The 15,446-nt window shown below is 48.0% G+C and overlaps 1 protein-coding gene across 1 annotated transcript; it reads right to left on the minus strand.

The window, feature by feature from the left end:
* Nucleotides 1-12,352: 12,352 nt before the first annotated feature.
* On the minus strand, nucleotides 12,353-13,312 carry LOC137675511 (olfactory receptor 14A16-like). The gene has a single exon (XM_068421640.1). The coding sequence runs from the start codon at nucleotides 13,310-13,312 to the stop codon at nucleotides 12,353-12,355; it is 960 nt and encodes a 319-aa protein (XP_068277741.1).
* Nucleotides 13,313-15,446: the final 2,134 nt, after the last annotated feature.

A 15,446-nucleotide genomic window follows, 5' to 3' on the forward strand; every position in this document is an offset into this window, starting at 1 on the left:
AGAGGAGGCATCCCAGGGAGCTGAGACAGCAGGCCACAGTGCTCAGGTCACAGTGAAGCCACTCTCCGTCATCTTTGAGAGGTCATGGAGACTGTGGGACATCCCTGATGACTGGCAGCACCCACACATTGCATGCACTTTTCAAAACCTGCCAATGGATGAGCAGGGGAACTAAAGGCTGGGCCCCAGAGCACATCCACTCGGACCCCAATTTTGGGTGTCTGAAAGAGAAGGAGACTGGGTTTACCCAGGGTAGATTGTGCCTGGCCATTCTCTTTGCTTTCTGTGATGAAAGGACAGGATTGCTGGACATGGGGAGAGCAGTGGTGGTCTCTTACCTGGAAGTCAGCAAGGCATCCAGCATCATCCCCCACAATACCCTTGTGCCCAAGTTAGGATATTATGGTCTACATCGGTGTTTAAGTTGATGTGTAAAAAACAAGCTGGATGGTTGGGCTTGGAAGGATGCTAGATAAAGGGAGAAACTTTTCAATTGTGAGCATACTCAAGCACTGGAAGCTCTTTCCCAGGGAGCGTGCACCCTTTCTATCCCGGAAAGTGACCAAGATGTGTTTGGACAAAGCCCTGAGTAATCTGGTCTGACTCTACTTAGAGCAGGACGTTGGTTGGGACACCTCCCAAGGTCCCTTTGAGCCTGAATGATGCTGTCCTTCCTTCCCTTTCATGTTTTCGAATTAGGGAAAGCTCTCAGGTTCTCCCTGACCGCCAAAATAATTCACATTAGGTGCAGGGCTGCTTCACAAGTACCCTAACCTAAACCAGACCTGACTGCATCTTCTGCATCCCTTTGCATTTGGCCCAACCCAAGTTCTTCTTTTTTGCTATCCGAATACCCTTCCAAAAAGAACAGCCTACCTTGTTAATCCTTCCAGAGCAGGTTGCTCAATAGGTTTCAGCATCCATGTACAGAGTCTGCACATCAGCCAGGCATCAAAGCCACCATTAAAGAAATGGAGACAAGGTACAGGACCAGCTCCTTGAACCCAGGGATCGGCATGCCGTGCCGCCTGAAATTCCCGGGAACACCTAAACTTTAAGTGCAGAGAAGTTTGAGTCCTTGTTAGATATCCTGGCCTGTCTCCTGACCCATGTGGTGCTTCAGGCTGTGAAGAGAATCAAACCCAACTTTTTGGCTAGGTTTGTTTCATTATACGTACTGTCACGTAGGGCAGAGGAAGGGAGCTCAGAACTCCAGGCTCTCTGCTGCACAGTTGGGACTTCAGAGACTGGAAACAGTGGTTGTGTCAATGTACACAAATTCTGGCTTCCTTTGTGCCTTCGCACTACCCTGGGGTCTGTCCCTTGGCCAACTTTGGCTAAAAGAGAAACAACTCCCCTATGCCACGTATCCTTAAAAACAGAAAAAAAAAAAAAGAGACATATTATGGAAGAGAGATGATTTTGGGGCAGTTTTGTATAAGAGGTGTAATCTTTAAATGATAAAAAAGAAGTAGAAGTGAGAGAAAAAGCACTAGTTAATGGAAGAGGCTAACTACTGAGATGTAGTAGCTGCTTTGAGAAGGAAGAATGACTGTTGGGAATGAAATTAAAGAGCTTTAGTTCATCATCATTGAGAATAAGCAGTTCCCTGTTACCATTATTAGTGTTGTACCACTAATTCCAAAACATCCGTGAGAGCTTCTCTATTTTCCCTTGGCTCCAAAGCTCAGCCTGCTCAGATTTTGAGAGGACTGCTTCAAACCTCTGCAACCCAAATCTCTACAACCTTCTCTCATCTCAGGAAGGGGACAACTTCCAATGAGGTCATCAAACCATTACCCAGCTTGTCTGGAGAGCCAGGGCAGTTATGCCACACAACAGCCAACCTCAGAGGGAAGTTGCAGGTAGTGTGAACTGGGAAGGCTTTGACTCAAGTCATAGAGTCATAGAATCATTTAGGTTGCAAAAGACACTTATGATCATCGAGTCCAACTGTACATCTAACACTGCCAAGTCCACCACTAAACCATATCCCTAAGCGCCATGTCTACACATCTTTTAAGTACCTCCAGGGATGGACGCTCAAGTCCTGAGCTGTCAGGACAACATTGACTGCAGTTAGACATAAGATACTTGTCACGTCTGTGATTTCACACCTCGCTGGCAGAGTTTCTCATACCCCTCACTAAGGATGGCAAGGTACTGGGGAGATGGGAGCATGCTTCAGTTCCCAGATCCCATGACAGTGCCTAAACCATCCTTCCTTTGGCCTCTGGCATCCCATTTCTTGAGATACAAAGCTGGTGGCTCTTCTGTGGATAATCATGTTAAAATGCATATAATGCAACAGTCTTTGAGGTGTTTGTGTGATTTTTCTAAGAGTATCAGTAGTTATAAAAATAAAAAAAAAAAAAAGAAAAGAAAAGGTTAATCTGCCTAAATATAAACGTCTGCAACACAGCAGTCTGCATCTGTGGTAGCCGTTCTGGGCAGTGCAAATTACAAAGGTGTTTGCAATACAAGGCATGATACCCCTTCCACAAGTACACAACTAAGCCGTTCAGATGGAGGATGGTCTTGCAAAAGTCACCCTTTTTCTCCCCAGGTGGCATGGACACTGCTGATTTGCCTCTCCAGAGAATGACAGAGGCTGGATGCCCTTCTCAGGACAGACTCCTTGCAAGAAAGACAGAGCTGCAGGGGTAACTCATCAGGTCTTTATGGCACTTCACTCGGCATCTGTTTGGATGTATTTAGTGCTTTTCTGTGACTACACTTTTTGCACAGATGATCATAAAAAGACAACCATTTCATAAGAGAGGGTCATGAAGGCCCTGTTACAGATAAGAAAGCTCACCATGAGCTCTGGAGTGAGTGAGGAAGTTTAGAATAAGCACATGGAAGAACCAAGAAGCTCAAGGCCTCTCCTGAAGAGCGAGAGGCCCTGAGCAGGAGGGATTGGCCATGTGCAGGTGTGGGAGAGAGGGTCAGGGGATGTCAGGGAGAAACAAGGTGGTGGCGGATGGCTTTAGCAAATCCTTACAACCGTGTCAGAGCCCAGCAATGGAAAGCAGTTGATGTCTTCAGGTGGAGGAATAGGAGGAAGCTTTTCCTGGAAATGTGGAAGGAAGGAAGGCCCCTCTTTGGCTAATCATACATGGTAGTGACAGTTCTATCTTGTAAGCATGGCTGCAGCTGGGAGATGGGGAATGCCTGCTGCTGGGGATGGCTGTACTCAGTATGTCCCATGAGCTGACCTTGGTCTCCTCTTTCACTTTTTCACTCCCCACACTTGGATGGACTTCAGGAAACATCCACGAGCCTTGATGATGCACGACCTCCTGGAATGATGGCCCAATCCTTCAGGAGAACAGTGAAGGGTTTGTGAGAGACACAGGAGTGCAGGGAGAGAGTGGTGCCTGCATAGCAAGAAGTGTGTTAAAGGCAGGAAGAAAACCTGAAAGAGCATGGTCTGGTCATGCTAATGTGGAATAGATTGATTTTTTTTTTATTATTTTAGGGCAGCAGCAGAAGGAGCACGTGCATTTCAGTGCTGGGGTATGGATACAAATTGAGGATTCGAGCAAGTTTGGGACTGGGACATCTTAGATGATTGAGGACCATTATCAGGGCTATGAAAGAATCTGGATGGGTTGTGGGGAGCTCACAGGCATTGCCAAATCCTCAGAAAACCACAGCCTTGTGATTAAAGCAGCAGCACTTGGTATCAAGCACACCCCCTGAGACATGAACACACTCACACTGACCACAGGCAGAGCCTTGAGAAACATTTGAGAGAAAGGATCTCCTTTACCAGGCCCTCGTAAAGGAGGAGGCGGGGCCAGGGCTCGGCCATTCTGGTGATAAACAAACATCAAGGGCTTACATGGCATCAGAGCCACCTCCACATTGCCTTGGCCACCTGTAACCAGTGCCTCCAAGTTTTCGCTTCACCAGGCTTCAGGGGCAGGCACCTCGACTGGTTGTTGCCTTCACAGCCTTGTCAGTAATGGCCCTTCGTGGGGTCCCAAACACCCTCAGAAACTTGGGGTTGCTTCTGCCTTTCACTTCATGAGAGGTTTGCCAATCTTTCAGTATCTGCAGTTCAGGAACTTGGCACCAGAGGGCTCATTAACATGCAAAATGCCCTCACAAGCCAAGCCTCTGTGCATCAGTTTGCTGAAGGCTTCAAGTCTGGTGTGGGTGATTAGAGAGATTTCAGGAGTGCAGCCAAACAGAGAACATTCCAGTAATAAATAGCAATAAAGCTGTATTTCTTCTCTATCTTCCCCCTGGCCCTGCTTACAGAACAGGTGGTATCAGCAATCTCCAATTGAGATTGATCTGGAGCATCTCCTGATGAAGCCTGAAAATGTCAGAAAAGCAGGTGCCTAACGCACCACCTGAGTGATGAGATGGGCCAGGACACCTCAAGAGGAGTCACACTGCTCTGCACCAAAAGGTGGGTGTTAGTGGGACTCTCAGGTGCCATGGCAGACCGATACTTGTGTTCAGGGAGCTGGTCAAACGACCCATCTCCGTGTGTGTCTGAGTTTGCTCAGGTAACCCCTGAGGAGCCCCATCTACTCCTGGTTGTCCTCCAGACTCCTGCCTTCAGGAACAAAGACCCAGGAGGTCTTGCTGATGAAGACGGAGGCAAAGAAGCCATGAAGTACTGCAAAAGCTGTTTATGTACTTAACCATTTAACTTTAGCGGGAGATAAGGAGCGACCCCCGATAGTAATACATTGGGAGGCAGTTCGACAGGGAGCAAGCTATGTGCAAAACAAAGGCAAAGTGTGGTATAGGGAACCAGGTACTAATGAGTGGTTGGGACCAGGGGAACTATTACTAATGGGTCGAGGTTATGCTTCTGTCTCTACAGGCACAGGTGTACGATGGTTTCCGATCAAATGTATTAAACCATATGTGGAGGTGGAACCCAGATCCGGAGATCCGACAGAGAGAGCAGCACCGAGCACTGAGGGTATTGACTCCGTACCTAAAGAGATTGGGGATTGCGACGTTATCGCTGAGCAACCTTGAGGATATCTTCACGTCACTACCACCTTTACGTGTAGCAGCTAAAGAGGAAGCAAAATTGGCATGGGGCTGTGATGGACATAGGCATGGTTGCCGACCATGTGTTCTAAAAAAGTGTAGTGTATGTGGGGAAAGTAAGTGGCGGGTTATTCGACCATCTGAGCCGTGGTGGAGACATTTTTGGTGTATAGTATGTGTTAGATGGGCTAGAGCAGAAAGTTCGCTAGAAAGTCAGGCAATTCAATTGTTAGGGATAGAGGCTAATTCACTTGGGAGATTTGATACTCCAGCACTTCATGTGGCACATACAATTGGTGATTGTCAGCAAATTCACACAGCTGAAATAGCTAGTACATTACACAGACGCCTGCTGGAGCAGCAAATTATATTGGCAGGTAGTGTGGTGAAGGTACAGTGTGGAGAACAAATTAACATACCACGATCATGGGAAGTTTCTCCCAAGGATTGGAAGCGACAGCAGTTGCGATGGTCTTGTGTATCACAACCATTGGGCAGGCAGTGATAGATATCAGACAAAATATCTGGGTTACCATTGCAAATGCGACTTGACAGCAATCATTTTTCTTGTCCATGGCAACCCCTGGAGATCCTTTTCGTACTTGCCTGATAGGAGTTCCTGTTTTTAATCCAATTAGTTTTCAAGGCTACATACAAAACCCTACCCTTGCCACAATGAGTGCAACAACAGCTAGTCAATGTGCAAACTCCATGAATCCAGGTGTCAACTATACTGCATGGTGGCAGGGACAGATAATCATGTCACTTAACCACACTATGATAGAAACATAGGAGCTAGATTTGTTAGGTGCCTTAGGACCTACCTATGGGGCAGTCATGTTTAAAAGTGACAAAGCAACTGATCACGTTCTCATTAACGACAATACACTACTATATGCTGTACAAGATGTACCTCCAAAAAATGAGTTGTATACAGGAACACGGGAAAATGACTATTGTCCATTGGAGTGTCGATATTCTGACACGAGGGGAAACAACATGCTAGGCCGGAAGTTACCAGGAGGCTTGTTTTTAATTTGTGGCGATCGAGCCTGGCCAGGGATTCCTAGTAGGCCAGTCGGGGGTCCATGTTACCTAGGGAAACTTACCTTGTTTCGACCTTCAGTGGGAAAATTGGTAAACAAAACATTATGGAACTACATGGCCTCTCGGAAAAAGCGTGCGGTATTGCCGCTGGGACCAAGATTCGATGATAATGTACGATACTGGGACAGACCTACTAATTTCATTGCTGCTTTGTTTGCGCCAATAGGAACTGCGAAAGCGTTACAACTAACAAAAACACTAGGGTGCTGGACAGCTAAGCAATTAAATGTAACCTCTGAGATACTTTCAACTTTAGCTACTGATGTGGATAGCATTAGACACGTGGTATTACAAAATAGGGCTGCAATTGATTTTTTGCTTTTAGCTCAAGGGCATGGATGTGAGGATGTGGAAGGAATGTGTTGCATGAATCTTTCAGATCATTCTGTTTCTATTCACCAACATCTTCGGCAACTGAAGGACAACATGAACAAACTTACTGTACAACATCACCCTTACTGGACTGGTTACAATCTATGGGCATTACAGGATGGGTAAGGGAATTGTTAGTACGGGGAATGACTGTGTTGGTTGTTGTAATAATTGTCTTGCTAATAATGGGATGTGCAATGAGTTGTATCAAGCAAGCATTGCTGAAAATGTTCCACCAGACCTGGCTCGTTCAAAAACAAAAAGGGGGATTTGTGGGGTTTCTACGAGACAATGGTCACGTACTGAACAAGCCATGTCCAAGGGGGTGGTAGGAGGTGGTGATGAACTGACCAGTCATAACAATGAGCAAGGACCTTGGCTATTGAGACAAAAAAGATATGAAGAAATTGAAACAAGATTGAAACAAGAAGAATGTTATGACAGCACGGTATAGTGTATTAGCATAAACCAATCAGAACTAATATAGAGGCGCGTGGACACAGCATGCTCACCAATCATATTAGTACATGTAAGGTATGTTAACCAATTAGGATTAAGACGGCACGCACACGGAGCGTGCACGATAGTGGAATAGTATAAATGTACCCTCAGATATGCGAATAAACGAGATCTGCTTATCGACCAAATTGGTCTGCGTGCATTTACTCCGAGCCCTCTCATGAACCGCGTCGTAGACTGCGACACTTAACCTGTAGTTTTCTTTTTCCTTCTTTTCCCACCCGAGTTCTTCTCTTTCACCATCCTCACACACATTCCTCTACAAACAGTCCAACCCTGCTCCTTCCCCACTGCCCCTGACTTTGCTTGCTTTGTGCCCTCGTATAGTGTTTCGAAGAGGATTGTCCTGCAGATTCCTGCATTGGTCAGTACAAAATTAGCAACTCCTTTTATTAGCTGTAGTGACCTGCAATTTCTTATGCTGTGATCTTGTGTTGATGGCTCACCACAACCCCAGTGAGCCATCTGCACACAAATATTAACAGCTTGTAAAATGGAGCTTCAGTTCAGGGGGACATTGAGAAACTCTGTAGGGGCCTGGACCGTGGGAAAGTTATAGAGAGAACATACCAGTACACTGTTATGTAACAGCATGAGATAGCAAGAAAGCATAAGGATGTGGCTTGCTTAAGTTTATAGTAAGTATCCAATTAGAACAGTAGAGGTGGCACGCAGCCAGATTGTGTACAATACTTGTAGCCAATAGCTTAGTGTGTAACCGTTACATAAGAGAGTATGTAGGTTATAAAAGAGTGTGTTAACCAAAAATAAGGTGGAGTATTAGAGCATCATATTGGTGTGTTGTAGTTCCTTCCTCGCGCGGACCCCAACATTATGGTGACCCTGACGTGATCGTTGCATCGGAGAAGAAGGGGGACCAGACGAAAGACGCGAGGGTGACTGCTGTGCCGGCGGAGGTAAGCCGGGCCATGCGAGGGAGACGGGGAAGCCGTCCGAGGGAGACGGGGAATTGTAGGTCTACGTGATTAACGGCAGGATGGAGGGTGCAGTATCTGCACTGGAAAAGGCGGAGGTGGAATGTATTCTGCAGATAGCCGCGCAAACTGAGATTAAGATAAAAAGAAAAGAAGTAGAAACTTTGCTGGAATGGGGCCAGAGAAGAGGTTTCCTAAAAATCACCGATCAGTTGTTTTCTGCAGCTTACTGGGATGATCTAGGGCAAGAACTTTTGAAATTAGTCACAGTGGGAAATAAAAAGGCTAGAAAGCTAGTTAAATCTTGGAAGAAAGTGAGGGATATGCTGGAGGCTATGTCCTCTGAGGCGAAAGTGCGATCCGCTCTCAAAAAAGCACTAACAATACCAGAAGAAAAAGAGCAGTTACCGGCGTACCCTGTAGAGGCAGCCCCTCCCTACGAGAACTTTCCGATACTTCCCCCCCTCTCCCCCCGCGGGTTTGACGCCCTCCACCGCCCCCCCCCCCCCCCCCCCCGCGCTGGCTCGGTGCCCGCTGTTTATCCTGCGATTGAGGTAGAGTTTTGGGGTGGAGAATCAACAGTCCCGTTAGCCCCGTTAATGCCTTATGAAGTGGGACCGGAGGTGACATCTGGGGTCTCGGTACCCCCTCTGGAGACTGCCGGAGGCAAACAGCCAACGGTGAATCCTGAAACTGTACCCCTCCCCATGGAAGTAGAAACAAATGTCAGACGCCTCTCCCGAAGCGGACAGTCACGCGCCTTTGCGAGAGTTGCTGCAGCAACAAGAACAGCAAATGCAGGAAATATTAAAAAAAATGGAGAAGCCAGATGGAGGAGCTAGTAAGACATTGCAGCAACTCGCTTACAATAAAGCCTCGCAGGCGATATCTGGCGGGTTAGAGGCTCTCGGACAGGCTATCGAGAAGCAGACAGCTCCGCCAGCAGAAGCGGAACTTACTCCAGCAGAGCTAAAGCACAAAGAGGAAAGAATCCGGAAGTGGGCGCGAATTTGTGTGGAGAACGGAGACTGGGAGGAGGCAGAAGCTGACGCGTACCTACGCGGCAGATTTGGGAGTGGCCTGGACGGGCCGTCGCCTCCCCGGGGTGAAACATCGACTTCTCGTTCGCGCATGCGGCCACTGACCGACCCGCCGCGGCAAGAGCACAGCACTCACAGACCAGCAGGGGGAGCTCGAGCTCCATCTCCGCCAATGCCAGACTCCAGATTCCGATGATCCTGGTGACGAACAGAACACACGGCCTGCGGCATTACCCGGTTATGATCCAGGGCAACGATGGCGGGGAGTCTTTCGGAAGGCCACCATCGAAGGGGTAATGTTACCGCCTAGTATCACCGCAATGCCAGTTTTCACACAAGAAGATCGTCGTCAATGGGCACCGTTTGATTGGAAAACTGTGAAGCAGTAATGCAGTACGGAATGGACAATAAACATGTGATGCAGTTGCTAACATCATTCTTTAAAAACCAAACATTAACACAAGTGGACATCTGCTGGATTGTGAATACCTCCTACTTCAGTATCTACAAGACCTGGGAGAAGAAAATGATGCACGGGTCTTGGACAAAGAATTCAGAGCCTCTGCTAAATCGCTCTGGTGGATGCTTTGATAACAAAGACACCTTCCTTCAGAATCCCCAGTACGTCTTTGATGTTAACAAGACTGAGGACAAAGTGTTGGTCTCCTTACAACAGAAGGATCCGTTCAGGTTTTAGAATTACAAGCTGTGCTCCTGGCCTTACAAAAGTGGCGTGAAGCACCCTTAAATTTGGTAGTAGATTCCCTATACGTGGTAGGGGTTGTGAAATGCATACACCGATCGTGGCTTCGCCATATCACCAATGAACTGCTGTTCAAAGCCTTTCTCGACCTATGGCATGAAATGCAACACCGTCTACACCCAGTATTTGTCACCCACTTTAGAAGCCGTACCAGTTTACCCGGAGGTTTGGTGGAAGGAAATTCCCAAGCCTATCAGTTGGTATCCACGTTTCCAGTGGACAGATCCCCACAGGCAAAATTAACAGAGGCTCGACAATCTCATCAATTTTTTCACCAATCTGCAGCAGCATTGCGATCGCAATTCCAACTGACAAAGACTGATGCAAGGGCGATTATAGCTTCTTGCCCTGATTGTGCTAGAATACCCGTGTTACAGGTTGCGGGAGCAAATCCCAGGGGAATCCAACCCAGACAGATCTGGCAAACAGACATCACCGAATATGCTGCCTTTGACCGACTCAAATATATCCATGTATCAATTGACACCTGCTCCGGTCACATGTGGGCTACAGCCCTGACCTCCATGACGGCCAAGGCCGTTAAAAAACATTTGTTGCAAGCTATTGCAGTAATGGGCCAGCCAGAACAAATTAAGACTGATAATGGCCCTGCCTATCGATCTGAATCGCTTGCAGAATTTATGCAGAAATGGGGTATTACACATGTACGCGGTATTCCATATAACTCTACAGGGCAGGCAATTGTGGAACATGCGCATCGCACATTAAAAGAGCATTTAGAAATTATTCGAAAACAGGGGGAGATGGGACCACAGGATGCGCTACATAAAACATTGTTGGTATTAAATTGGCTAAACCCTAAGCAGGACTCGCAAACACCACGTGCCATAGCTCACGGGCAGGGAAATCAAAAAGACCTCAGTAATACAAATGTATTGGTAAGGGTATTCATCCCAGAATCAGGCACTTGGGAAGGACCAAAGCAATTAATAACCTGGGGCAGAGGGTATGCTTGTGTCTCCAAAGGAAATAACTGCCAATGGGTTCCGGCCAAATGGGTGAAGCCGTGGCTAGATGAACCAGCCGATGCTACAGGACCAGACAACTCTAACACCAGAGGCCTTGAGGAGGTGTGATCACCGCCTTGCACGTATCATCTGGGCGTGACTCCAGGATCTGAATCCAGAACAGAAAATGCGGGAACATCATGGGTGTTTTGGATGAACTGGTTGGGTGGTCTGGGAATTGGAAGTATTGCTATTCATTTTGTATTTGTATTCTGTACTATAAAAGGTTTGCACGGAATGATATCAAGAACTATTGTAATTTATATTAAGAAAGAAAGGGGGAGATGCAGGGGCCTGGACCGTGGGAAAGTTATAGAGAGAACATACCAGTACACTGTTATGTAACAGCATGAGATAGCAAGAAGCATAAGGATGTGGCTTGCTTAAGTTTATAGTAAGTATCCAATTAGAACAGTAGAGGTGGCACGCAGCCAGATTGTGTACAATACTTGTAGCCAATAGCTTAGTGTGTAACCGTTACATAAGAGAGTATGTAGGTTATAAAAGAGTGTGTTAACCAAAATAAAGAGACTGCTAGAGCACCATATTGGTGTGCTGTATTTCCTTCCTCGTGCGGACCCCAACAAAACTCCAGGATTCGGCCAACAGAAACTTGTAGAGTTTTACAAGGAGAAGTGGCCAGTGCTGCAACAGGCAGGAATAATAACCCCATCTATCAGAGCAGGCTGGGTCCTGACTGGCTGAGTTGTGACCGTGAGGAGAAGGGTCTGGGTGCTACAAGGGATGCCATGTGAGCCAGTGGTGCAAGCTCACCATGAACAAGGTCAACTGCATACAGGGCTGTGTTAGGAGGAACGTGGACACCCCAGACATCTTGAGTTTTCATCTCCATCCAGTGAGCCGTGATGTGATCACACCTGGACTAGTGTGTCCCTCTGCAATAATTCCTGCTCTAGACAGGTGGGGAGGTACTGACGGGTGCCCAGAGGAGGTCTGCACATGACCTGTACTTAGGGCCCCAAACCCCATCTTTGCTGACCTCGTCCATCCCAACACAACCCGAGAAACACACTGACCCTGGAGAACCACCGTGCCTTCCAGGCAGCTCCAGTTTCCCCTCCCAGAAAGCAGATCTCCAGTGTCACCTGTCTGAAAGCCCTGGGTATATCCCTCAGTTGCACTCGCCATCTTCACTTTCACCAGACACCAAATGGTGACTCCTAAACCCAGTCCTATGTCTCTAAAATGGTCTGAGCTTTTTATTCCTGAACAGAGGGAGGAAGAGGAATTTCAGGGGTGCAGTTCTCAGGCCTCTTTGGAAGAAGAGCCCGGCATGAAAGCACTGCACTGGGGAGATGCCATTTTATTGCACAGATGCTATGAGAGAGCCCCCACTGAGCCAGTGTTGACACACCAAGGCACTGGGGTACCAGGTGACACACATTAGGTAGAAGACTCAGATGCAGTGACGTAAATGCAAATATTTTCTAGGACCATAATAACCATGAATTACAATAACAGCAGCAATAATGACAATTATAGTGATACATATATAAAATACCCTCCCCCCCCAAAAAAAAAGGTTGGAATCAGATAATCTGAGAGTCATTTGTGGAGAGAGGTGGTATCTTTATGGCTGTTGAAAAACATCTGTCGAATCACTTTCATAAAGGCCTCCTTGAGCTCCTGGTTTCTCAAGCTGTAGATGAGGGGGTTCAATGCTGGAGGCACCACTGAGTAGAGAACTGCCACCATCAGGTCCAGGGATGGGGAGGAGATGGAGGGGGGCTTCAGGTAGGAAAACGTGCCAGTGCTGATAAACAGGGAGACCACGGCCAGGTGAGGGAGGCACATGGAAAAGGCTTTGTGCTGTCCCTGCTGAGAGGGGATCCTCAGCACGGCCCTGAAGATCTGCACATAGGACAGCACAATGAAAAAAAAACACCCAAAACCTACACAGAGACTAACCACAAGAAGTCCAATCTCTCTGACGTAGGCATCTGAGCAGGAGAGCTTGAGGATGTGGGGGATTTCACAGAAGAACTGGTCCACAGCATTGCCTTGGCAGAGGGGTAGTGAAAATGTATTGGCCGTGTGCAGCAGAGCATTGAGAAACCCAGTGCCCCAGGCAGCTGCTGCCATGTGGACACAAGCTCTGCGGCTCAGGAGGGTCCCATAGTGCAGAGGTTGACAGATGGCAATGTAGCGGTCGTAGGCCATGATTGTGAGGAGATAAAATTCTGCTGTGATGAAGAAGAGAAGAAAAAGACCTGGGCAAGCACATCCAGCATAGGACATGTCCCTGGTGTCCCAGAGGGAGTTTGCTATGGCTTTGGGGAGAGTGGTAGAGATGGAGCCCACGTCAAGGAGGGAGAGGTTGAGGAGGAAGAAGTACATGGGGGTGTGGAGGCGGTGGTCATAGGCTACAGCAGTGATGGCAAGTCCATTTCCCAGGAGGGCAGCCAGGTAGATGCTGAGGAAGAGCCAGAAGTGCAAGAGCTGCAGTTCCCGTGTCTCTGCAAATGCAAGGAGGAGGAAGTGGGTGATGGAGCTGCTGTTGGACATTTGCTGCTTCTGGGCATGGGGCACTGTTCAAGAAGGAAAAGAGGGAAAATTGAGGTGAGAGAAAAAACACTTTGAGAAAAAACACTCCATCTTTCATAGACATCACCCCCAGCTGAAAGGCATTTCCTTTCTGTGGTTTGTGCTGGCTGAGTGAGCTGTGAGGAGCAGGACCTCTGACCCTGTGCTACCAAGGAGTCAACTTTGCACTGCTGCAGTGGGTACCTGGGAGCTGGCTTGTGACAGCTCTGATGTTCCCAAAGGATGTCAGATGTAATCCACCTTTAATGGAAAAAAAAATCACTATCTGCACTCACAACTCTGAAAAAAATGGGCTGCAGAAGAGAGGCTCAGCATGTCCTGATAATAACTTTGTTGTTTTTCTTTTGCACCACCACACCTGGTGAGTGTTCTTTTGAGGGGTAGAAATCCTCATGTTTTATGACTGAAAGTGTGAGGAGTCTTAAGACAGGACAGACAAAAGGGCCCAGCTCTCTGTGGCTCAGTGCAGAGTCAGGAGAGCCGCAGTGTCCATCAGTCTTGTTCCCAGCTGCCCAGGGCTTTCACTTCTCCTATCTTGAGGGTGACTGCACACACAAATTACACTTTATAGAAAAAGCAGCTGGACTGTGATGATAGCAGGGGAGTCTTGTTTCAAAGGGCAGATCTGAGAACTCTTCTTTTTCCAGCACAGACAAGTAGTTGTGATGGAGAGGGCAGGACTCCTCCTGAGGACTGGAGGAAAGCAAATGTCACTCCAGTCTTCAAAAAGGGCAAGAAGGAGGACCCGGGTAACTCTAGACCGGTCAGCCTCACCTCCATCCCCGGAAAGGTGATGGAACAACTTGTTCTTGGTGCTGTCTCTAGGCACATCAAGGATAGGGGGATCATTAGGGGCACTCAGCATGGCTTCACCAAGGGGAAGTCATGCTTAACCAACTTGATAGCCTTTTATGAGGACATAACCTGGTGGATAGATGATGGTAAAGCTGTGGATGTGGTCTATCTTGATTTCAGTAAAGTGTTTGACACTGTCTCCCACAGCATCCTCGCAGTTAAACTGAGGAAGTGTGGTCTGGATGATGGGGTAGTGAGGTGGATTGTGAACTGGCTGAAGGAAAGAAGCCAGAGAGTGGTGGTCAATGGGACAGAGTCCAGTTGGAGGCCTGTGTCTAGCGGAGTCCCTCAAGGGTCGGTACTGGGACCAGTTCTATTCAATATATTCATTAATGACTTGGATGAGGGAATAGAGTGCACTGTCAGCAAGTTCGCTGATGACACCAAACTGGAGGAGTGGCTGACACACCGGAAGGCTGCGCAGCCATTCAGAGAGACCTGGACAGGCTGGAGAGTTGGGCGGGGAGAAACTTAATGAGATATAACAAGGGCAAGTGTAGAGTCCTGCATCTGGGCAAGAACAACCCCATGTACCAGTACAAGTTGGGGGCAGACCTGTTGGAGAGCAGCGTAGGGGAAAGGGACCTGGGGGTCCTAGTGGACAGCAGGATGGACCATGAGCCGCAATGTGCCCTTGTGGCCAAGAAGGCCAAATGGCATCCTGGGGTGTATTAGAAGGGGTGTGGTTAGCAGGTCGAGAGAAGGTTCTCCTCCCCCTCTACTCTGCCCTGGTGAGGCCGCATCTGGAATATTGTGTCCAGTTCTGGGCCCCTCAGTTCAAGAAGGACAGGGAACTGCTAGAGAGAGTCCAGCACAGAGACACGAAGATGATTAAGGGAGTGGAACATCTCCCTTCTGAGGAGAGGCTGAGGGAGCTGGGTCTGTTTTAGCTTGGAGAAGAGGAGACTGAGGGGTGACCTCATTAATGTTTATAAATATGTAAGGGCAAGTGTCATGAGGGTGGAGCCAGGCTCTTCTCAGTGACATCCCTTGACAGGACAAGGGGCAATGGGTGCAAGCTGGAACACAGGAGGTTCCGCATAAATATGAGGAAAACTTCATAAATATGAGGACACAGCCTCTCTCAGAGAGAAGTAAAGGCCTCTGAGAGGAGAGTGCTCACCCCCAAGGAAAGGCTCAGCACTCCCTAGGATCCTACAGGAGAGCTGTGCCTTTCTGGAGGGCAGCTGGCAAGCCCAGCAGGACACGCAAAGCAGACAGTCAGGGGTCCTGGAGATGG

The sequence above is a fragment of the Nyctibius grandis genome, chromosome 34 (genome assembly GCF_013368605.1).
Source record: "Nyctibius grandis isolate bNycGra1 chromosome 34, bNycGra1.pri, whole genome shotgun sequence".
Lineage (NCBI taxonomy): Eukaryota > Metazoa > Chordata > Aves > Nyctibiiformes > Nyctibiidae > Nyctibius > Nyctibius grandis.